This window comes from Polyodon spathula, chromosome 11, assembly GCF_017654505.1.
Source record: "Polyodon spathula isolate WHYD16114869_AA chromosome 11, ASM1765450v1, whole genome shotgun sequence".
Classification (NCBI taxonomy): domain Eukaryota; kingdom Metazoa; phylum Chordata; class Actinopteri; order Acipenseriformes; family Polyodontidae; genus Polyodon; species Polyodon spathula.
The window spans coordinates 33,174,798-33,198,870 of NC_054544.1; the positions used below are offsets into that span (position 1 = coordinate 33,174,798).

The 24,073-nt window shown below is 36.2% G+C and overlaps 2 protein-coding genes across 3 annotated transcripts; both read left to right on the plus strand.

Moving 5' to 3' along the window:
* Positions 1–5,826, plus strand: LOC121322729 (extracellular calcium-sensing receptor-like). The gene is made up of 6 exons (XM_041262980.1): positions 1–201; positions 1,154–1,448; positions 2,092–2,907; positions 2,985–3,212; positions 4,262–4,385; positions 4,532–5,826. The coding sequence occupies exons 1-6, from the start codon at positions 2–4 to the stop codon at positions 5,437–5,439; spliced, it is 2,571 nt and encodes an 856-aa protein (XP_041118914.1). The 5' UTR covers position 1; the 3' UTR covers positions 5,440–5,826.
* A 6,952-nt stretch (positions 5,827–12,778) lies between these two features.
* On the plus strand, positions 12,779–18,597 carry LOC121323374 (extracellular calcium-sensing receptor-like). Of its 2 annotated transcripts, none has more exons than XM_041264406.1 (6): positions 12,779–12,802; positions 14,436–14,729; positions 15,246–16,055; positions 16,152–16,379; positions 16,647–16,770; positions 17,684–18,597. In XM_041264406.1, the coding sequence occupies exons 1-6, from the start codon at positions 12,779–12,781 to the stop codon at positions 18,595–18,597; spliced, it is 2,394 nt and encodes a 797-aa protein (XP_041120340.1). The 2 variants fall into 2 exon arrangements, with proteins under 2 accessions (XP_041120340.1, XP_041120339.1); XM_041264405.1 differs by lacking the exon at positions 12,779–12,802 and adding an exon at positions 13,888–14,087 and having other exon boundaries at positions 14,438–14,729.
* Positions 18,598–24,073: the final 5,476 nt, after the last annotated feature.

The following is a 24,073-nucleotide window of genomic DNA, read 5'->3' on the forward strand; positions in this document are numbered from 1 at the left end:
AATGCTACTCATGGCAGTAATATTAACTGCTCTTTTAACAAGGGCAGATGAGCCTGTTTGCAGTTTGCGAGGCAGACCACAATTGCCTCAGTTTTCAAAGGATGGAGACATTACAATTGGAGGAATCTTTCAATTACACCACAACCTTGTGAATGCCAAACCTGCCTTTAAAGGAGAGCCTGAACCACTAAAATGCAAAAAGTAAGTGAAAACATTAAAGGAAAAAATAATACTTTTAAATAGTTTTAAATGCTGTTATTCATAGGTTACTTTCATATTTATGATTTTGTTTTGTTTGATCAAATTTGTTACTTGCAGATACAGGTATATTAGCAATTCGACAGAAAGTACACTGTAGTTGCAGTATTCAATACATATTGCTTATCACAAAATCCTACTCTGTCACCAGAATGGTATTTACATTATAGAACAAATAACATGTATTACGTTATTATTTATTGTCTATAACCAGATGAATAAGTAGAAGTCACAATGGTATTGATGTATTGTCACATAAATAACACTGTGTAACAATTTTTTTTTTTTTTTTTTTTTTGTTCCTGGGTAGTAAGTGTTATTTCCTAATTGCTTATTCCTCAAAAGTATAGAAAATGGCTATTATTCCCCACAAACTTTGCTTTTGTGACCAGGACAGTGATATTTCGAAATATCACTATTTCCAATGGGAAAACGGGCAAATGTGTGTCTTTTCGTTCACATATACAAATACAGTATAATCGTAAATCTTGAAAAACTACTCGCTTCTAAATCTTTTGTAGTCATTTTTGTATTACTTTAGTATAAATACGTGTTAATTTGGATTCATATGTTGTTTTTTTCTGACTTTATGTGAACAAAAAGACACACATTTGCCCGTTTTCCTATTGTAAATAGTGATATTTTGAAATATCACTGTCCTGGTCACAAAAGCAAAGTTTGTTGGGAATAATAGCCATTTTCTATACTTTTGAGGCATAAGCAATTAGGAAATAACACTTACTACCCAGGAACAAAAATTGTGTTACATAATGTCATTTTCAGGTATACATCCGGTCATAGGTAAACTTGCAGTACTTGTCCAATGTTTTATACTATCAATGAACTGTGTGTACTTTTCATATTTTTAGTGTGTGCTGTTTTTTATTCTCAACAGTGTCAAATTCAGAGAATTCCAGTTTGCTCAAACCATGATATTTGCCACTGAAGAAATAAACAACAGAACAGATATACTCCCTGGTATTTCATTGGGTTATAAGATATATGATGACTGTAGCGCCATACCTTTGGCTATAAGAGCAGGGATGGCTTTAGTGAATGAACAGGAAGAAAATATGTACTCTAACAAGTCCTGTACCAAACCATCTACTGTCCATGCCATAATAGGACCCTCTAGTTCTTCACCAACTATAGGAATTGCGACAACCATAAGAGCTTTTCACATACCAGTGGTGAGATATACTTTTATATATTTTATAAAACTTTTACTACTGTAAAATATTAGAGATGTATTTATAATATTTATTTAACACCTATTTTTAATGCATCTTTCTTTTCATGTGTGTTGTCTTGTGTCCATTATGCTACAGTATATGTTGCCTTAGTAGCATAAATGTATTTATTTGATGGCATGTGTAGATGTATCCTTGCTGGAGGTGAGTTACTCCGTTCAAATCAATCTGAAAATCCCTTCGACCTATCCTAACCGCAACGTCAACTTGATTCTGTACAGTTTTATATTCAGACCCATACAAAAGGCATGCTCTAGCAGCTAGCAATTAAAAGGGATGCTTTGTACGAGATGTTAACATCAAATATAATGCTTTAAAATAAATAGTGAAATATTATAACAATTATTTAAATTAGACTATACAGTTATTAGATACATTACTTTTAAGATTATACTGACTACCTTTTCAACCTGCTTCGAATACTGGATTGATTCTTAAATGTAGAAACATGCTTAATGAAAGGTAAAATATCTGGTATGTAAAAGATCTTGATTTCATTTTCTATTATTTGTTTTCTATACAGATACATTTTCTTTCATTCATGAATAATATTTAATAATCCATTTTTTTCTGTTACTTCCAGATTAGTCACTTTGCAACATGTGAATGTTTGAGTAACAGGAATAAGTACCCTTCATTTTTCAGAACCATACCAAGTGATTATTATCAAAGCAGAGCCCTGGCACAGCTTGTAAAGCATTTCGGATGGACTTGGTTTGGGACAATTAGAAGTAACAATGATTATGGCAACTCAGGAATGGCTACTTTTGTGAAAGCAGCCAGGCAGGAGGGAGTTTGTATTGAATATTCAGAAGCCATTTATAGAACTGATCCGAGAGAGAAGATTCTTAAAGCAGTAGATGTTATCAAGAAGGGCACTGCAAAAGTTATTGTAGCTTTCCTGTCTCAAGGAGAGATGGCAGTTTTGTTACAAGAAATGTTGCTTCAGAATGTTACTGGTTTTCAGTGGATAGGAAGTGAAGCTTGGATTTCTGACAAAAACCTTGCAGCAGGAGAAAGCTACAGAGTTCTGGGTGGAGCACTGGGTTTCACAGTCACTAATGCAGTAATTACAGGTTTGGAGGAGTTTTTACTGAACGTCCGTCCATCTGATACCCCTGGGAATTCAGGCTTTAAAGATTTCTGGGAAACTGTTTTCAGCTGCACCCTGACTACCCAAGAAAATACCTCACCGGTTAATCCATGTACAGGGTCTGAGAATTTAGCAGAGATAAAGAATGAGTACACTGATGTAACTGATCTGGGAAATGCCAACGATGTATATGAAGCTGTGTATGCTGTAGCCCATTCACTACACAATCTGTTTACATGCAAAACTGACCAGGGACCTTTTGCTGGTAAGACATGTGCAAATAAGAAGAAGATTGAACCATGGCAGGTAAGCGACTATGTTTTATACCAATAGAAATAACACTCCTGTGTGAATCATTGTGCTAACATCTTATCTTTTTGTAGGTAGTGCATTACCTGAAAACGGTTAATTTCACTACCAAGAATGGAGATAGTGTTTATTTTGATGAGAATGGGGATCCAACTGCAAGATATGCATTAGTTAACTGGCAACTCAATAAGCAGAGCATGACGAAATTTGTTACAGTTGGTCTCTATGATGCATCTTTACTGGAAGGACAACAGTTTATTATGAATAACGTCAGTATTGTTTGGGCAGGTGGTCAGGATAAGGTAATGTCTACCTAATACTATTTGACCTTTGTCAATGTTGTATTAATGTTCATCCTGTAGATATATGCAGAAATGTAAGTGTGAAATACAGACACACAGTAGGTTGGAGTGAATGACAGCCTTGGAGATTAAAATACAATTAATAAGCACTAAATTCATCACTAGCAGGGGATAATAGTCTGGCTAGTTTTGATACATTTTGCAATACTAAAAAATAAAATCAAGTAATATTCCTGTTATCCCCTCCATTTCCATATAATTTTACCAATAAATTTTTTGAAAAATAAAACACATTACAAATAATGATCTGTATCTATAAATATAGAGATATATAAATTAGGTTTACAGTTTTATATTGTCTTAACCATTGTGTATGTTCAGTCAACAAAAATCATACTTTTGAGTCTGTCAGCTCTTCATTTCATTTTCATGGTTTGTAAATGTAATTTGAATAGTAGTTTAATTTTCTTATGTTGGATGAATAAACTTTCATCTGTTCATATTTTCTCCATATGTACCCTAATATTACTGTATGTGTAGGCTACTATCCTCTCCTAGCAGCTAAAAAAATAAGAAATTACTTCGTTATTTAATTTCATGGCCAAGATTCCTGTCAACAGGCAAAATAAAATAAAACTTATTTTTTTGTTCAGTTTATTTAACCAGTATATCAATTTCCTCTTGACTGAAATTAAACAGCAGTAGGATCCATTCTTGTTTTCAGTATGAGTTTAATAAGCTGAGCTACACCTGAGCTTGTTACCTTTACACTGTGGCTAATCAAACTCCTATTAAAACCTGGAATGGGTGTAACTGCTATACAATAGGAGTTTTAATTCCATCCCAGCTTTTGCGTCTTTGCATTTGAAAACATGCTGCAATACAATCGGAACTTGGAAGCTAAGTTGTATTTGTTGAATATGAAAATGGTCACATGTCGATCATGTATCTCAATTTGACCTCAAGCAATATATGCAATAATTCATGTCCTGATTATTGAATCTTGTGAGTATGTTGACATAACGTAATATATTGTAATCTTTTTTAAGGTGCCTAAATCAGTGTGCAGTGAGAGCTGTCCTCCAGGCACTCGGAAGGCTGTTCAGAAAGGAAAGCCTGTTTGTTGCTTTGACTGCATACCATGTGCTGATGGAGAAATCAGCAATCAGACAGGTAGGTAAAGAAGGAGCATTGGACAAATAAAACACTCACTACACTAACCTCTGAGGATCTGTACTTAAATGCAATAATAATAATAATAATAATAATAATAATAATAATAATAATAATAATAATAATATTTTTTTTTTTTCTTGCAGATGCTATTGATTGTATGAAGTGCCCTTTGGAATACAGGTCGAATAACCAAAGAAACCACTGCATCTTAAAAGCCATTGAATTCCTGTCATTTGGAGAAATCATGGGGATGTTGCTGATGATCCTTTCATTGATTGGGGCTTGTTTAACCACTGCTATAGCGATTGTTTTCTTTCGATTCAGAGATACCCCCATTGTTAAAGCTAATAACTCTGAACTCAGTTTCCTTCTTCTGTTTTCATTAACACTGTGTTTCCTTTGTTCACTTACTTTCATTGGCCAGCCCTCTGAGTGGTCCTGTATGTTGCGCCACACTGCCTTTGGGATCACATTTGTCCTGTGCATTTCTTGTGTTCTGGGGAAAACAATAGTCGTGTTAATGGCATTTAGGTCTACCCTTCCTGGTAATAATATGATGAAATGGTTTGGGCCAGCCCAGCAGCGGCTAACTCTTTTTGCATTCACATTCATTCAGGCCTTAATTTGCACTCTTTGGTTAATTCTATCCCCTCCTTTTCCAAACAAAAACATGAACTCTTTCAAAGACAGAATCATTTTAGAATGTGACCTGGGATCTGCAGCAGCATTTTATGCTGTGTTAGGGTATATTGGGTTTCTTGCTGCCATGTGCTTTGTGCTCGCTTTTCTGGCTCGTAACCTACCAGATAACTTTAATGAAGCTAAATTCATTACATTTAGCATGCTCATATTCTGTGCTGTTTGGATCACTTTTATCCCAGCTTACATCAGTTCACCTGGGAAGTATACAGTTGCTGTAGAAATATTTGCAATTTTATCTTCCAGCTTTGGTTTGCTCTTCTGTATTTTTGCTCCTAAATGTTATATTATATTACTTAAGCCTGAGAAGAATACAAAAAAACATTTGATGGGAAAAGTGCCCTCAAAGTAACTTTCAAAAAAATAAATAAATGGGGATTTATCAAAGTTTTAAAGTGATTATGAAAGAGAAAACAGGATTTGATTATAATATAATATGTACATTTAGCTGCTCTAATGTAAGCTACATAGACATTACAGTGCATAATTGATCTAATTGTAGTCTGTGCTTATTTTTTTTTACTATGCACAATTAAGAGGCTTTACTATTTCATTCAGTGCAACCTTATACCTCCTAGACAGATCACTGGTGATAGGCTTCAATATACATTCTCTGTACAGCTATGGTCAAACATTTTGTATCACCTACAATTTTAGGATTGAGACATCATTTAAATATATATATAATTTATATATTTTACTTAACATCATGCAATCAAAATGACATTACAAAAGTCTACCACAAGCCATAAGAGTACTATAGTATTGCATGTTAAATTTTAAAATGTCACATTTAAAACTATTGTCAGTTTTTTATATTTTATATGGAAAACTACAAAGTGGTGTGTAATTCAATATGTTAACATAACATTTTTTCAGCAGGTTTCATTCGACCTTATGAAGCAAAATTAGTTCATTCTATTGGGTGATAGAAAACATTTGGCCAGAGCTGTATATTGACGCACATTATAGTATTTATATTCGCTCTGCATTTTCGTGTGGTTATCTATTCATTGATTATTAACCTTTATCACCTTTAATAAATGGGTCATTGCTTTACAAAATAAACACTTACTTATGGTATGAACAATAAATTGACAGGGTTTATGGTAAGTCTAAAAGCTTGGCAAATTGCCTTTTTAATTCATATTAATTCAAACATTTATGGCATCATATTTGTACACTTTAACTGAAATAAGTATTTACATGCAATGTGGCAAGAACTGGACCTTAAATCCACCTAGATATATAAATAATAAAGTAATCAGATGATGAATATGTACCATGAAGTTAAGTAGTTACAGTAGTTTTTCTCCCTTCTTCAAATATAAGCATATTTGAATGGGCAAGCACTATCAGTAGAACAGTGATACCAAAAAATCTTATAGGTGAGGATTGATTAGAGACCTTATATATTCATCTCCTTCATAATTCTGAATAAAAGAACACCTTTTTACAAGTGCAGTGGACAGTGCTTCCCTCAGAATGCCCGGGCCCAGACAAAATTCCCAGTGTGCCCCCCATACACCCCCCACCCCCACCTTGGTTAACTGCTTTACACACTTACTTCTTTCACAGCTGTGAAAACACAATGCAAGGAAGGCATAAAGCAGTGGATTGTCAAGTGCAATGAACCCTGAATATTCCAGTCTAGATCATTATAACAACCACATCCTAAATTAGTAACTGAAATGGATGAAGGGCCAGAGTCTATAGACACATGTGCAGACAGACTGACAGACAGATGACCACCTCCACTATATACTAATACCAGGGGGATACATACTCACATTACATGGCAGTTGGAGCCAATCCTGGTTTTACTATGAGTTTAATAAGACACACCTGAGTTATCTATACTAGGGCTAATCAAGCACATATTAAAACCTGGAATGGGTGAAGCTGCTAAGAAATATTAGTCTTATTTCCATCCCTCCATTACTGTTAAGTGACATTTATTTTCACATTACATGTCCCTTGTAAACTCCTGATACTTGACTTAAATATTCAGGTAGGCACATTTTAAACAGCTAAAAAAAAAAAAAAAAAAAAACATAGGCCTTTGCAACTACTGTACAATGGATAGTTAAAACACATCTTTGTTTTTGTAAGTGGTACTATATTTTCAAGTTTACTTGCCAGTGATACTGTATTTAGAATTTGCATACATAATGTCTGCCAAATGTATTTAAATCATTAATTAAATTAATTAATTAATTAATTAATAACTAAACAAACAGAACTCTGCAATTGCGAAGTCATAAGATTCACAGTGGCTTAGGCCTAGATGATTACTGCATAACAACTTATTAATTTCATCACATGTGATCAGCATTGCACTACATTACTATACTCAAGAAATTCTCCTATTTTTACTTAGACCAGAAAGTCAATTTTGAAATGTTACTTATGGTAATAATATAAACTGCTCTTTTAGCAAGGGCTGAAGAGCCTGTTTGCTGTTTGCAAGGCAGACTATAGTTGCCTCAGTTTTCAAAAGATGGAGACATTACAATTGGAGAATCTTTTCATTACACGACAACCTTGTAGATGCCAAAACTGCCTTTAAAAGGAGAGCCCGATTACTAAAATGCAAAGAGTAAGTGAATACAAAAATAAAGAAAAAAATTAACTTTAAAATAGTTTTAAATATCGCTATTTACAGGTTAAGGATTTCTTAGTGTTCTATGCTAAAGCGCTTTGACGTTTATGTATTTTTATAATAAATGTTTTATCAAATACAGAACTGGCAGAAACAAGTCCATTAATAATTAAACTGAAATTACACTGTAGTTGCAGTATTGAATATCAGTGTTTATCACAAAATCGTACACTACGACCAGAAAAATATTAACATTTTTGAACAAATAACATGTATCACATTATTATGTATTGTCTATGACAAGATGAATAAGTAGAAGTCACAACGGTTTTGACGTATTGGTAAGCATAGGTAAGCATACCATACTTGCCCAGCTTTTGATTATATAATTAACTGTGTGCACTTTTCCTGCTACCTGTGTTTCAGTGCTGTTCTTAATGTCTTTTCATTCACAAAATGTAACCCAATTACAACCAATACAGAATTACCAGGGGGGTATTAGCTATTTTTTTTCAACAGTAACAGACATGAGTAGTTTCAGAGAATTCCAATTTGCTCAAACCATGATATTTGCCACTGAAGAAATAAACAACAGGACAGATATACTCCCTGGTATTTCACTGGGATATAAGATATATGATGATTGTAGTACCATACCTTTGGCTATAAGGGCAGGGATGGCTTTAGTGAATGAACAGGAAGAAAATATGTACTCTAACAAGTCCTGTACCAAACCATCTACTGTCCATGCAATAATAGGACCGTCTAGTTCTTTAGCGACTATAGGAATTGCAACAACAATGAGAGCTTTTCACAAAACAGTGGTTAGAAATACTTCATATTTTATAAAACTTTTTCAAAATAAGTATATAGTACCATATTAGAGATTTATTTATTTGTCACAAACACACATTTATCAGATGAGTGAATTAAGTTTTATTCTACAAGTTTTAAATGTAGGCATATTCTTACTAAAATCACTGAGAAAATATTTAACAAATCGATCATTTTGTGATTGACTCCCCATCCTTTTCATCACCTTTACTGGGACTGCACCTTCAACGATGCACTTTAAGGGTATTCTAAAGATGAAGTTTCACAACTGCAGTCAATCATGAGAATGATCTTGAAACTTCAAGTACTACCATTATCGGGAAACAGCCCCCTGGACAACGACATTTTACACAACATTCTGAATACATGTTTTTTTTTTTTTCCTTGAACTACCGCATTTGATCTCATCAGATAAAAAAAGAAAAACAGCGGATCTGGTACTGTAAATTGTGAGAAAAAAACAAGCAAAGCAGATAAATAAATACATAGTTTATAACATTACTTTTTTTTTTTTACTGTAGTATAGATATATATAATATATATATATATATATATATATATATATATATATATATATATATATATATATATATATATATATATAATATATATATATATACATACACACATACAGTACCTTGCAAAAGTATTCAGACCCCTGACCAATTCTGTCATATTACTGAACTACAAATGGTACATTGAAATTTCGTTCTGTTCGATATTTTATTTTAAAACACTTAAACTCAAAATCAATTATTGTAAGGTGACATTGGTTTTATGTTGGGAAATATTTAAGAAAAATAAAAAACTGAAATATCTTGCTTGCATAAGTATTCAACCCCCACACATTAATATTTGGTAGAGCCACCTTTCGCTGCAATAACAGCTTTAAGTCTTTTGGGGTAAGTATGTACCAGCTTTGCACACAGTGTCGGAGTGATTTTGGCCCATTCTTCTTGGCAGATTTGATGCAGGTTGTTCAGGTTGGTTGGACGACGCTTGTGGACCGCAATTTTCAAATAGTGCCACAGATTCTCAATAAGACTGAGATCAGGACTTTGACTGGGCCACTGTAGGACATTCACCTTTTTGTTCTTGAGCCACTCCAATGTTGCTTTGGCCTTGTGCTTGGGATCATTGTCCTGCTGAAAGGTGAATTTCCTCCCAAGCTTCAGTTTTTTAGCGGACTGAAGCAGATTCTCTTGCAGTATTTTCCTGTATTTTGCTCCATCCATTCTTCCTTCAATTGTAACAAGATTCCTAGTCCCTGCTGATGAGAAGCATCCCCACAGCATGATGCTGCCACCACCATACTTCACTGTAGGAATGGTGTGTCTTGAGGCATGGGCAGTGTTAGGTTTGCGCCACACATAGCTCTTTGAGTTTTGGCCAAAAAGCTCTATCTTGGTCTCATCTGACCACAAAACCTTTTCCCACATCTCAGCTGGGTCACTCTCGTGCTTTCTGGCAAACTCCAGATGTGCTTTCAGATAGTACTTTTTGAGTAACAGCTTCTTTCTTGCCACCCTCCCATACAGGCTAGTGTTATGCAGAGCTCTTGATATGGTTGACTGGTGCACCATTACTCCACTCCCAGCCACTGAACTCTGTAGCTCCTTCAAAGTGATTGTTGGCCTCTCCGTGGATTCTCTCACAAGTCTCCTTCTTGTTTGAGCACTGAGTTTTGAGGGACGGCCTTTTCTTGGCAGTGCCTGGGTGGTGTGATGCAGCTTCCACTTCCTGATTATTGGTCCAACTGTGCTCACTGGGATATCCAAACACTTGGATATTATTTTGTACCCTTTCCCTAATCTATGCATTTGTATTCCTTTATCTCTAACTTCTGTAGAATGCTCTTTGGTCTTCATTTTCCTTCAGATTCACAGCCTTACCAATGATCCTTCAATAGTGGGGTTTTTATCCAGAAAATGTGACAGCAACTTTAATGGTTCACAGGTGGAGGCCAATGGTAAGGTAACTGTGTCCTCGTTAGGGCAATTTCTTTCATTGGTGCAAACTGGGAGCTTCCACAGCACAGGGGTTGAATACTTATGCAAGAAAGATATTTCAGTTTTTTATTTTTCTTAAAAATATTTCCCAACATAAAACCAATGTCACCTTACAATAATTGATTCTGAGTTTCAGTGTTTAAAATTAAAATATCAAACAGAACAAAATTTCAAAGTACCATTTGTAATTCGGTAATATGAGAGAATTGGTCAGGGGTCTGAATACTTTTGCAAGCCACTGTATATATATATATATATATATATATATATATATATATATATATATATATATATATATATATATATATATATATATTATTATACCAAGTGGCTATATACAGTGGCTCCCAAAAGTATTCACCTCCCTTGGACTCCCAATCCCCTGTGAGATTCTGATACATTCAATAAGCTAAAAATTGTCCTAACCAAGTCTGTTAACAACTAAGTAAGTTTCTTAAGATACTTCATATGTACAGTAGTTTTCTAGAAACATGTAAAACTATATGTATGTAAAAACAAAAAACAACAAAAAAAAAACAGGTGTTATATTATTATAAAATGACACATGTGAGAAATAAGTCAGTGATAGTAAGATATTTACATATATATCTTATTGTAAAATGAGTAGAGATAAAAAAAAAAATAATTAAATAATAAAACCTTGGTTAGCTGCTTTACACACTTAACCCTTTCACACCTGTGAAAACACAATGCAAGGAAGGCATAAAGCAGTGGAACGTCAAGAGCAGTGGACCCTGAATATTCCAGTTCATGGTCATTAAATTCATGTCCTAAATTAGTAACTGAAATGGATGAAGGGCCAGAGTCTATACACACATGTGCAGACAGACTGACAGACAGATAACCACCTCCACTATATACTAATACCAGGGGGATACATACTCACATTACATGGCAGTTGGAGCCAATCCTGGTTTTACTATGAGTTTAATAAGACACACCTGTGTTATCTATATACTGGGGCTAATCAAGCACATATTAAAACCTGGAATGGGTGAAACTGCTAAGAAATATGAGTCTTATTTCCATCCCTCCATTACCTATTCTGGCATGGCTTGGAACTTTACGATTTACTCAGATGGTGTGGCAGAGCACAACTCTACCCTTAATGAAATCGGCAGGGATGGGGTTATATTCCCCTACCTGCCTGGGTTCATTGTGTTCAGGTGGCTGGGGTTGATTAGATGATTAGTTTAATTAACGATCAATTAGCGCCCAGCCACCTGACATAAAAGGAGGCCTCTGCTTCTCATTTAGGGAGAGGGAGTTGAGGAAGCAGGTTGGTGGTTGGTTGGTTGGTTGGTTGGTTGGTTGGTTGGTTGGTTGGTTGGTTTTTGTATGTATGTATGTTGTGAAGGCATTGCCCAGCCTGGAAATTGTTATTTTTGCTTTTTGTCTTGCTTTATTTGTGTTTAAATCCCTTTATTTCGGCCCTTGTGCCCTTTCATTTTTGAGTTTATTTATAATAAAATAGTAATTTTTTTGAACTACAGACTGTCTCTGGGCCTCTATCCACTCGCCAGCCTGCCACATTTGGTTTTAGAAGTGGGATAGCACCAACTAGAGGCTCAGAGCAGTATTTTTGTTTTGTGGAATTTTTGGGATAATTAAAAAAAAAAAAAAAAAATGGGAAAGAAGATCAGACAGCGGCAAAGGCAGGACAAACAGCAGCTGAGGAAATGTAAGCTGCTGCAGCCACCGCTGGAGGACCCGGCCAGCCTCTTCCCCTGGTGTTCCTGGTACGGAAAGGAGGACCATCGTGCTCTCTGAGGCAGACCTCGTCCACGATCTCCCCATAGTTATCAACACACTGTGGCGTCGAGATGGGGAGAGGTGGGAGGAACAACACCACCCGGCCTCCTTCCCAGAGGTTGCCCTCATGGTGGTTAATTACCTGGTGGTAGACATGGGAGATGCCCCGGTCACTCCAATAAAGATGGGTGAGCCGCCTTCCCGAGAGCCAGAGAGGGGTGAGGAGCCGTCGCCCCCCCGTCTCCCAGAGCCCGAGAGGGGTGAGGAGCCGCCGCCGCTCCCAGAGCCGGAGAGGGAGGAGGAGCCGCCGCTCCCAGAGCCCGAGAGGGAGGAGGAGCTGCCGTCGTCCCCAAGGCCCGAGAGGGAGGAGGAGCCGCCACTCCCAGAGCCCGAGAGGGAGGAGCTGCCGTCGTCCCCAGAGCCCAGAGGGAAGGAGCTATGGCCCAAGGATGCCTGCCTTGCACTGCCCAGGGATGCCACGCCCGCTCTGCTCAGGGATGACTCATTTGCATCGCCTGGGGTTGCCTGCTGCTCTGCATCGCCTGGGACTGCTAGTGTCTCCTTTTTGTTTTCTAGGGTTGCTGAGGGTCCGCTGCCGTCGCCGCCTCCGCCACTAGAGGGAGCCGGGCCGCCGTACTACCTTGGAGATCCGGGGACCCCTCAACTAAAGAAGGCTTGGGGGCTCCGACATGAACCCCGCCCACCACCACCCACCATAACAGCCCACCCAAGGGACATAATTGGACTCTTGGGGGGGGGGGGGGGGGGGGTTGGCCGATTGCGGCCGGTGTACGTTGTACATGGGGGGAGGTGTGTGGCAGAGCAAAGCTCTGCCCTTTAGAAATTGGCAGGGATGGGGTTAAATTCCCCTACCTGCCTGGGTTCATTGTGTTCAGGTGGCTGGGGTTGATTAGTTGATTAGGTTAATTAATGATCAATCAGCGCCCAGCCACCTGACACAAAAGGAGGCCTCTGCTTCTCATTTAGGGAGAGCGAGCTGAGGAAGCAGGTTGGTGTTTTGTTTGTATGTTTGAAAGTTTGAATCCAGTAAAGGCATTGCCCAGCCTGGAAATTGTTATTTTTGCTTTTTGTCTTGCCTTATTTGTGTTTAAATCCCTTTATTTTGGCCCTTGTACCCTTTCATTTTTGTGTTTATTTATAATAAAATAGTAATTTTTTTGAACTACAGACTGTCTCTGGGCCTCTATCCACTCGCAGCCTGCCACAGATGGATTCACTTAATAAGCGATTCACACTGGCAGGGGTAGTGCAGGGTGGGGATGCACTGGTACTGAACCACATTTCAACAGCCTGTTGTTTGCTATTGATTTCATATTGTTAAAAAATAAATAAAAATCAGCAATTCCTAAGTCAGATTCATTGGTTTCAAACACAGGTGATTAATATTCAGTTGTTCTTTTTCCTCGGGCAGATTAATTCAGAAATTGAATTTACCTTTGAGAATTAATGCTTTGGTGAGACACAGAACTGACTCTCATTCAATCCCAGGTGATTTCATAACTAACTATTTAAACACGTGAAATCATATCTTCATGAGTCTGATGAGAAAGAACATTGTGAAATGTTACTGCTCGCAGTAGTATTAACTGCTCTATTAACAGAGGCAGAGAACCCTGTTTGCAGGCTACAAGGCAGACCAGAATTGCCTCTGTTTTCAAAGGATGGAGACATTATAATCGGGGGAATCTTTTCATTTCATGATAACCTTGTAAATGCCAAACCTGAATTCAATGCCATGCCTCCACTACTAAAATGCAAGGAGTAAGTTAAAACTACAAAATATTTCTAAATGTTTGTTTTATTATTAAGTTACAGACTACTCTACTTTAAATATGCATTTATTCTACTATAAATATTACTGCTTGTTATTATCTGTATGTACAACTTTTCAATACTGTGAAAAAAAACATTGTACATGTCTTCTAATATCCTATAATGTTTTCCATTTGCTAACAAAGCAGAATGAAAAATGAATGCAAACTGTGGGATATTTGCTGCATGCACTTTAATCACAATTGCATTAAAGGGCCAGCTGGGTTGGAGCCACACCTAATCGGGGAGGGTAGTCTTTTTTAAGTCTGTATGATTATTTTGTGCATTTTCCCTTACAGTTTAAATTTTAGAGAATTTCAATTTGCTCAGACTATGATATTTGCCATTGAAGAAATAAATAACAGCTCAGAGCTACTTCCTGGTGTTTCTCTGGGCTACAAGTTATACGACGATTGTAGTTCCATTCCATTGGCAATACGAGCAGCACTGGCTCTAGTGAATGGACAGGAAGAAGGAACGGATCTCAACTCCTGCGCCAAACAATCTACTGTTCCTGCTTTTATAGGACAATCTGGGTCATCACCAAGCATAGGAGTCGCAACAACTCTTAGACCTTTTCAAATCCCAATGGTGAGGAATGTATTATATTTTAAAATCTTTTTTTTATATAAAAAATGTAAACAGTACAAATAAAACAAAACATTTGAAAATATATTATAATAGGTGAAAAACTACTTAGATACAGTAAACTGACACAGCTGTCTAGCGTAGTTTCCAGTAGTGACCTATACAAATATTGTGCTACATTTAAAGTAGTTCCCTTATTTACTGCAAACAAAGTTTAATTTGTTTTAATTTTTAATTGTGTTTATTAGAAATATAGCACTTTAAAGTAATTAAAAATTACTGGTTAAAAGACACATTTTAAATTCTTATGCATGTTGCTGACACTGCAATTTGTTAAAAGATAATGCATAAAATAAAACAAATTCTACAAGTACAGCATGTTCCATGAATACTTAAATTGATGGGGTTTTTTTGCACTTATTATTGTTTTTAAGATTACTTTATATAAAATATGTGTTTCTCTTTACCATTCCGCATAATATTTGCAGGATTGTTATTTCATATTTTCCTTCAATACAGATAAGTTATTTTGCAACCTGTGCATGCCTTAGCAACAAAAAGGAGTTCCCTTCATTTTTCAGAACCATACCAAGTGATTATTATCAAAGCAGAGCCCTGGCACAGCTTGTGAAGCATTTTGGATGGACTTGGGTTGGGACAATAAGAAGTGACAATGATTACGGCAACACAGGAATGGCTACCTTTGTGCAAGCTGCCAAAGAACAGGGGGTTTGCATTGAATATTCAGAAGCTATTTACAGAGCTAATCCGAGAGAGACATTTCTTAAAACTGTGAACACTATAAAAGAATCTTCTTCAAAGGTTATTGTGGCTTTCACTTCTTTTATAGATACATATTTTCTATTAAAAGAACTGTTGCTTCAGAATGTCACTGGCTTGCAGTGGATAGGCAGTGAAGCTTGGATTTCTGAGGAAACTCTAGCAACAGAAACAAGTTACAGAGTGCTTGGTGGGGCAATTGGATTTGCTATCAGTAATGCACAAATAACAGGATTGAAAGAATTTTTACAGCATGTTCGTCCATCTTACACACCAGGGAACATGGGTTTGAACACGTTTTGGGAAACAGTTTTCAGTTGTACATTGACTACTCAAGAAAATACTTCAAACATTAATCCATGCACAGGATCTGAGAATTTTGGAGAAATAAACAACCAGTACACTGATGTATCTGAGCTGAGAATTACCAATAATGTTTATAAAGCAATGTATGCTGTAGCCCATTCACTACACAATCTGATTACATGCAAAAATGGACCTTTTGCTGATATGACATGTACAAACCATATGAAGATTGAACCATGGCAGGTACAGTAAGGATTATGACTTATAATATAAGTTATATATATAATTCAATTTAAATTCATATGTGCACCACTGTACTAATATATTGCCTTATTTTAGGTATTACATTATCTGAAAACAGTTCATTTCACTACCAGGAATGGAGAGAGTGTTTATTTTGATAAGAATGGGGATATAACAGCAAGATATGAATTAGTAAACTGGCAGCTGAATAAAAAGGGCAAAACACAATTTGTAACAGTTGGTCTCTATGATGCATCTTTAGCAGAAGGGCGTCAATTTATAATGAATAACATCTCCATTGTTTGGACAGGTGATCAAGATAAGGTAAGATCATTGGAAATATATATATATATATATATATATATATATATATATATATATATATATATATATATATATATATATATATATATATTTATGCATTTTGTATTTGAAAAATTTACGTATTTTTCCTGGCTTTCTTATTCAATTTTTGCATAATTTTCTATAGGCAAGAAAACAAAAAGCACATAATAATAAATAAATAAACCTCTATATCCAATTCCTATAACATCAAATAGAAACAAAAAAAAATTTAAATTATTTTTTAAGGTGCCAAAATCAGTGTGCAGTGAGAGCTGTTCTCCAGGCACTCGGAAGGCTGTTCAGAAAGGAAAGCCTGTTTGTTGCTTTGACTGCATACCATGTGCTGAAGGAGAAATCAGCAATCAGACAGGTAATTGAAAAGCAATAAATGAAGCACCAATGGAAATCTTTAAAAACCCATATTTTAAGACACAGTCCAAGTAAGATTAGTTGTGATCAGTTTTCCAGCAGTTTTTAATTATATTTATCAATATGTTGGTGATAAAATTAGTTGAATATGTACACTACACATAGGGCCATAATAAAAAGAAGGTAAACAAAGTTTTTTTTTTTATTGTTTTGTTTTGTTATTTCCTCGCAAGTACGGATGCTAATTAGCTCTACAAAGAAAAAAAAAGATTACTTTATTACGTGATAATATTGCATTGTTTCTCAATAATTACTGTACTCACATTACTCAGGTCACTAGTCCCATTTAGTCTCTTCATTTGCTGTAAAGTGAGTGTATGATTGTAATGATAAACTAGGACAAAGTATTGTAATATACTGTAATATACGTTATAGGCATTTCGATTTGCGCAAACTGACAACATTGTAAAAAAATAAAAAATAAATTAGGGGAACTGTAATAGAGATACTTCACAGTTTTTCACTGTTCAGCTGCACTTCACTTCTGCTACACTATGACATATTTATCGCTGATGAAAACAATCTTATTATGTTGTAAATACAATATTATCTTGTAATAACGCAATAAAAATGTGTGAGTGTTGCTAATGATCTTCTGTACACAGGCTGACATTTATTTTCTTGCAAACACCAATATTGACAAAAACAGAGGGATATGATATCTCTTTCCCCTCCTTTCTGTTCAATTTTGTTTTGTTACCCTGAGCTAAAACACGGCTTACATACAGTATAATAAGCATAGCCCCTGCTGCTGTGTACAAAAAAAGCAGCAGAAGATGACGGTTTAATTTAAAAAAAAAAAAAAACCCATAATGTAACAAAAGCCTTCAATTATTTTTATTCCTTTCTTTCAGATTCCATTGATTGTGTGAAGTGCCCTTTGGAATACAGGTCGAATGAGCAAAGAGATACATGTATCTTAAAGGACACTGAATTCCTTTCATTTGGAGAACTCATGGGAATATTGTTAGTGATATTCTCATTGACTGGAGCCTGTTTAACCACTGCTATAGCTATTGTTTTCTTTCGTTACAGAGATACCCCCATGGTTAAAGCTAATAACTCTGAGCTCAGTTTCCTTCTACTGTTTTCATTAGCACTGTGTTTCCTTTGTGCACTTACTTTCATTGGCCAGCCCTCTGAGTGGTCCTGTATGTTGCGCCACACTGCCTTTGGGATCACATTTGTCCTGTGCCTCTCTTGTGTTCTGGGGAAAACAATAGTTGTGTTAATGGTGTTTAGGTCTACACTTCCTGGTAATAATACGATGAAATGGTTTGGACCCGCCCAGCAGCGGTTAAGTGTTTTTGCATTCACATTCATTCAGGCTTTAATATGCACTCTTTGGCTGGCTATATCCCCTCCTTTACCTCATAAAAACATGAGATCCTACAAAGACAGAATCATTCTAGAATGTGACCTGGGATCTGCAGCAGCATTTTATGCTGTGTTAGGGTATATTGGGTTTCTTGCTGCCATGTGCTTTGTGCTCGCTTTTCTGGCTCGTAAGCTTCCAGATAACTTTAATGAAGCTAAATACATTACATTTAGCATGCTCATATTCTGTGCTGTCTGGATCACTTTCATCCCAGCTTACATCAGTTCACCTGGGAAGTACACAGTTGCCGTAGAAATATTTGCAATTTTATCTTCTAGTTTTGGTTTGCTCGTCTGTATTTTTGCTCCTAAATGTTACATTATAATACTGAAACCTGAGAAGAATACAAAAAAACATTTGATGGGAAAAGTGCCCCCAAAATCACTTTGAAAAATAAGCTTATACACTATAGTATGAATGTTTAAATTGTGCTCTTTTTTGTTTTGTTTTTAATAAATTGCTAACGTGTATACAGGTGTCCTAAAGTGTGAAGCATACACTTAATTACAGTTTTTATACTGTATTCAAAATCTTCTAGGTTTATATAGTAGAAAATAAAAATGTTAGTCAAAGAAGTTTCAACAAGAATTGCACACAGAAAGAATGCAGGTACATAGAAATATAAATATGATTGTAGGTGTTTGTTTGAAACAGTTGTTTTAAAAAAAATATATAAATATTTAAGGATCATTTCAAAGTGTTTTAGCATGTTACATGTATGTGTAAGGTAATTTCAAACCATGTAGAACAAAATGACACGTATTTGCTTCTTTTAAATGACAGGTAAGCAAACATTTTCTAAAAATCTGGCAACATCATAAATGCACTGTCTGTCATGCACCGACTCTTCCATCCTTATAGGACATGTCACTCAATGACATCAGTTTATGTGATTATTAAAGAGTAAACCAGTATCGTTTCACCAGTGCTTTCACTTTGTAAAGCACCCTTTTACAGTGAATTAGTATGTCAAATATTTACTAAATAAAATTAGTAATTGATCTGAATGCAGTTTGTGTTTTTGTGCTGTATTTTCACTGTGTTTATGTTCTGTAATTTCTGCTGTAATTGTGTTCCCTTCCCGCTCTGTATTTCCTGCTGCTGGTTCAATGTGCCTCTGACTGTGTCTATGTAGTCTTAGTTTGCTTGTAGTGCATAGCCTGTGTCTCCCCTGTGATTGGTCCTATCTGTGAGACACTGTGTGTGCACGTGTTCTGTGTGTTCCCATTGGCCCGAAGCGTGCGGCTGAAGACCAATGGGATGTGTAAGCTCTGGTATTCTGTTAGCATAAAGGGACGGAGCTAAGTTTCTAAAAGGCGCTCCACCGCCATTTTATGTGCTGCTGCTGTTCTGGTTGCTGAGTTCCTGTTTTTAGCTGTTTGAATCGTGTGTTGCTGACCAAGCTGTGGTCTCTGTTCTGGGTGCTGCGAGAGCGTCCAGTATTGTTGTAACAGAGCTGTCGACTCTGGTTTGGGTGCTCGAGATAGTATCTCTCTGTTTACTGCCCCCTGCTTGATATGCTATAGTATCCACTACATACTTGTTGACTGCAATATGCATCCCTACACAGAACAAGACTATGATCTTGTCATTAAGCTACAAAATTCATGGTAAGTACTACACCTAGTTGCTGTTTTTTTTTTTGTTCTTTCTCCCCAAGCGGGATCAATCAAACATGCAATTTGATGATCAGACTTTGATGAAACCTAGGAATTTAACTCAGTAATTATATGTCAGGTATTTTACAACGTAAACTCATGAAGTCCTAGTTTTGGTCTCTGATCAGAAAGCCCATTTTGAAATGTTACTGCTTACAGTAGTAACTGCTCTTTTTATAAGGGCAGAAGTAAGCCTGTCTGCAAGTTGCAAGGAAGACTAATATTGCTTCTGTTTTTAAAGGATGGAGACATTACAATTGGGGAAATATTTTCATTTCACAAGAACCCAGAAGATGCCAAACCCACATTTACCGGGGCAGAGGGAAAAACAGGTCGCAAAAACACCTTTGCGACACCAGATAGGTGGCAAAATGTATTTTTTAAAAGGAGTATGTCAGTGGCACAGTGAAATTTTAGGTTTTGTGCTTTTTTACAGCTTGTTAAGCAACTGACATTTATAACTGGTTCTATTTTGCAAATAATGGCTTATTTTCAAAAGGTGCAAAATACCAAAATTTAAACTTATTAAAACTGTGAACGCTGCCAGGGCTACTGAGCTATAATCTACAATTCTTTGACTGCAGCACGAGAGGTAAGGGTTGAGAAAAAAACAACCCTATCCTAAACCCAGCATACTTCATCCCTGTCAGATATTTCTAGATCTAACTATAAAACAAGTTATGAGTAGATACAGATTGCAAATAGGCACTATAACAGAGATGTGTGATCTGCTTAAGTCTGATTTAGAATCACTAACAGCCTGTAGTCACGCTATACTTGCGCCTGTAAAGGTTACAGTAGCAATTAATTTTCATGCAACGGGTGCCATCCAGACAGCAGCTGGGGATAGATCAGGCATCTGTCAGTCTTTTATGTCAAAGATACTGCCCGATGTCACAGATGCACTTTTCCGTTGGGCTAGGGTATGTACTATTTCCAACTGGGGATGTAGAACAAAATAAAACCAAACAGAAATATTATCAGTTGTCTGGCTTCCCAAACATGCTATATGTGTAATAGATTGTAATATCTCCAGATTCAAGGAATGAAAACATCATAATTCTTTAACTGTGCAAGTTTTATGTGATGCTAAATGTATTATCACAGATGTAATTGCCAAGTACCCAGGCTCATGCCACGACTCATTTATCGTGGAGAACAGTGCCTCATAAGTGGAAGCTGGCTAATTTTAGAATATATGAAATACATCATTAACATGTGACCATTCGAAAACATATCTAACAAACGCATATTAATGTTTAACATTTTTAATGATCTTTCACAAATATAAACATTAAGATATTGCAAGTTAACAATGAGCAAATTATACTATAACAGGGACAGCATACTGTCACTGGCTTCTCGGGTACATGCCTGCATCTGCAGGAAAGAGTCAGACGCGCCACCTGTGATATTCTACCAGCTGTAATTACAGGGAATCACAGCTGAGGATTCGATGGCTGAGGTTCCTTGACTGGCTTGCGAGCGTGGCTCAATATAAAAAGGGAGCCACTAACACACCCCTGGCCTGATTAGTCAGAAAACACTGGTCTTTGTCACAGAGATCCAAGGCTCAAAGGATCAAAGAAACAAAGCAAAAAAGGAAAATAAAAATTGCGAGTAAAGAAACCCAAACCATTGATCACCGCAAGTGGAACTGGGGTATTGATTTTAGCAATTAGAATAGCGTTTAGTTAAAGGATTTAAAATCCCATCAAAGTATATGAAGGGCATGTTAGGATAGGTTCCTGGAGAAGAGGGACCTCCCTTTTCAGTATTAGCTGTGTTTTTCCCCACTGTGTTTTATTTAGCATTTTGTCTTTCTTTTGTTTACACTCTAGTTTGTGTATATGCACCCGTGAGCTGTTCCATCGCTGGTACAGTCAGGTTGTTTACCTGACCTCTGCTCTACCCTGCCAGAGGTGTTACAACTGCTGGTATTTCAACAACAAGAAAGTCTGTCAATATTGTAAATAAATCTCGGGTGCCTGTGCAGCGTTGCAAAGTCAATTCCTGTGTCTATCTCATCAGCGGATACCCACAACCCCCTTTTAAAGATACAATAAAACATACATCTAATTTTGTGTCAGTTTGCAGCAGTGTACTTTTTACCCCCACGTTGATTTTATTTTTTCTACAATGGTAAAAATAATATTTAAAAAAGGAAAAAAGTATAAATAAAACTAGCAAGTTTTTATTTTTATATTTCTTAGTTGAAATACATACCTTGTATTCATGATCTACTTGAGGCAAATGGTTCAGTATCAGTCTAAATGTAACTGTTTCATGAAGAACATGTCTTCAGTCACTTTCAATGCTTTTTATTTACAGCACCAACAAAGCTTTAAATACAGCAGTTTGCATGGCACCTGGGTTTGCTGCTATTTAGCACCCTGATTGGGGACCCTTGGCTTGTATTAATTGTATATTTAACCACTACATGAATTCTTGGAGCTCCATAGTGGATACTTATATAATAATTTAACTAAACATGATTAAAAATAGAAGATAATATAAACTGGTACTCTTGCAGGCAAACAAAGGGTTATATAGATATTATGTAGACCAATAAAACCTAATCTTTTAGCTGATGTACTTTTGTTTCTGTGTACATTGACATAAGTTATTTACAGGGATACTTTACGGAGTGCAATCCTTTATTGGTTAGCATATGTGGTTTCATTCTTCCCATTTATCTGTGTGGCAGAGCAAAGCTCTGCCCTTTTTAAATTGGCAGGGATGGGGTTAATTTCCCCTACCTGCCTGGGTTTATTATGTTCAGGTGGCTGGGGTTGATTAGTTGATTAGGTTAATTAACGATCAATCAGCGCCCAGCCACCCTACATAAAAGGAGGCCTCTGCTGCTCATTTGGAAGGAGGGAGCTGAGGAAGCAGGTTGGTGGGTTTTTGAGTGTGTGATTTTTGAATTTTGACAAATCCAGTGAAGGCATTACCCAGCCTGGAAATTGTTATTTTTGTTTTTTGTCTTTCTTTGTGTTTAAATCGCTTTGTTTTGGCCCTTGTGCCCTTTTTTGTGTATTTATAATAAAATAATTACTTTTTTGAACTACAGACTGTCTCTGGGCCTATATCCACTCGCCAGCCTGCCACAATCCTCTATATAATTTAATAGATTTGAAACCTTACAATAAAAAGTGAATTATTAGAGTCAGTTAACATGGATTAGTATAAACACTGAATTTGTACGATATCATAAATAAAAATTTACACAAATTATTAACAAAACAGATGCACACAGATAAGAATCAGTACTGAGAGTTTGGAATTTTGCAAATAATCCAGCAGACTTTTTTTTTTTTAAATGTCTTTTGTCAGGAAATGTTCAAGCTTATTTCACTCACAAGGAGCTGCAAACACAAATGAATATCTTCCTTTTTCTACAGCATTTCTATTTTCATGAGCTGGGTGCAAGAGGCTTACACTCACAGTAACACAGCAAACACCTTTTAAAAATGAATGATTCTGCACTCGAATAATATTTATTTATCTGTTTATTATCCTATGATATTATTAGTCAGTGTGTTTTGCTGGTTCAGCTAACACTAGTATATTTAATCTGTTGGACAGTCTCAGGTATCAGATGGCAGCCATAGCTTTGCTGAAGCAGGCATAGTAGCGGCAGGGGGGACTGTTTAGTTCATAGAGTAGCTAGAAAGCTTCCAGGAAGGAGGGAGCTAGTGTAGCATTTTGTAATGCAAACAAACTAAAACAATGTCTGTTTTTTTGATGAAGCACAGAAAGCTAAACAATGGAATATTGTTCTATAGTAAACTGTAACCATTACATATGCATATGATCTGTATTTCAGTCATTAAAACTCACTCATACTGTGTGATCAGTCAAGCTTTCCTTATTTCAAATTGTAAGCAAGAGAAACCCTCCTTTTTCCAAGCCTATATCATTTTCAGTGTTTTTTTTATGTTTGTTGCTTTTATATTATTAAAACAACAGAAAAACAAAACATCCCAATACCCCCATAGCAATTACAAAGTGAGATTCATTGAAGTTTCTTTCAGACATAGACGATTATTATGTGGTTGTTCTTTCTTCAGGCAGATTCAATCAAACATTGCATTTACCTTTGAGAATTAAAAGAGACTAAGAACTTGGCAGTTCAATCCCAGATGATTTCACAACATACTATTTATACAGGTGAAACCATATCTTCATGAGTCTGATGAGAAAGA

Coding starts and splice junctions, on each gene's coding strand:
- LOC121322729 (XM_041262980.1), top strand. CDS start 2: ATGCTACTCATGGCAGTAATATTAACTGCTCTTTTAACAAGGGCAGAT. Junction 2,908..2,984: donor AGAAGATTGAACCATGGCAG/GTAAGCGACTAT, acceptor ATCTTTTTGTAG/GTAGTGCATTACCTGAAAAC. Junction 3,213..4,261: donor GGGCAGGTGGTCAGGATAAG/GTAATGTCTACC, acceptor ATCTTTTTTAAG/GTGCCTAAATCAGTGTGCAG.
- LOC121323374 (XM_041264405.1), top strand. CDS start 13,888: ATGTTACTGCTCGCAGTAGTATTAACTGCTCTATTAACAGAGGCAGAG. Junction 14,088..14,437: donor CCACTACTAAAATGCAAGGA/GTAAGTTAAAAC, acceptor TTTCCCTTACAG/TTTAAATTTTAGAGAATTTC. Junction 16,771..17,683: donor AGAAATCAGCAATCAGACAG/GTAATTGAAAAG, acceptor CCTTTCTTTCAG/ATTCCATTGATTGTGTGAAG.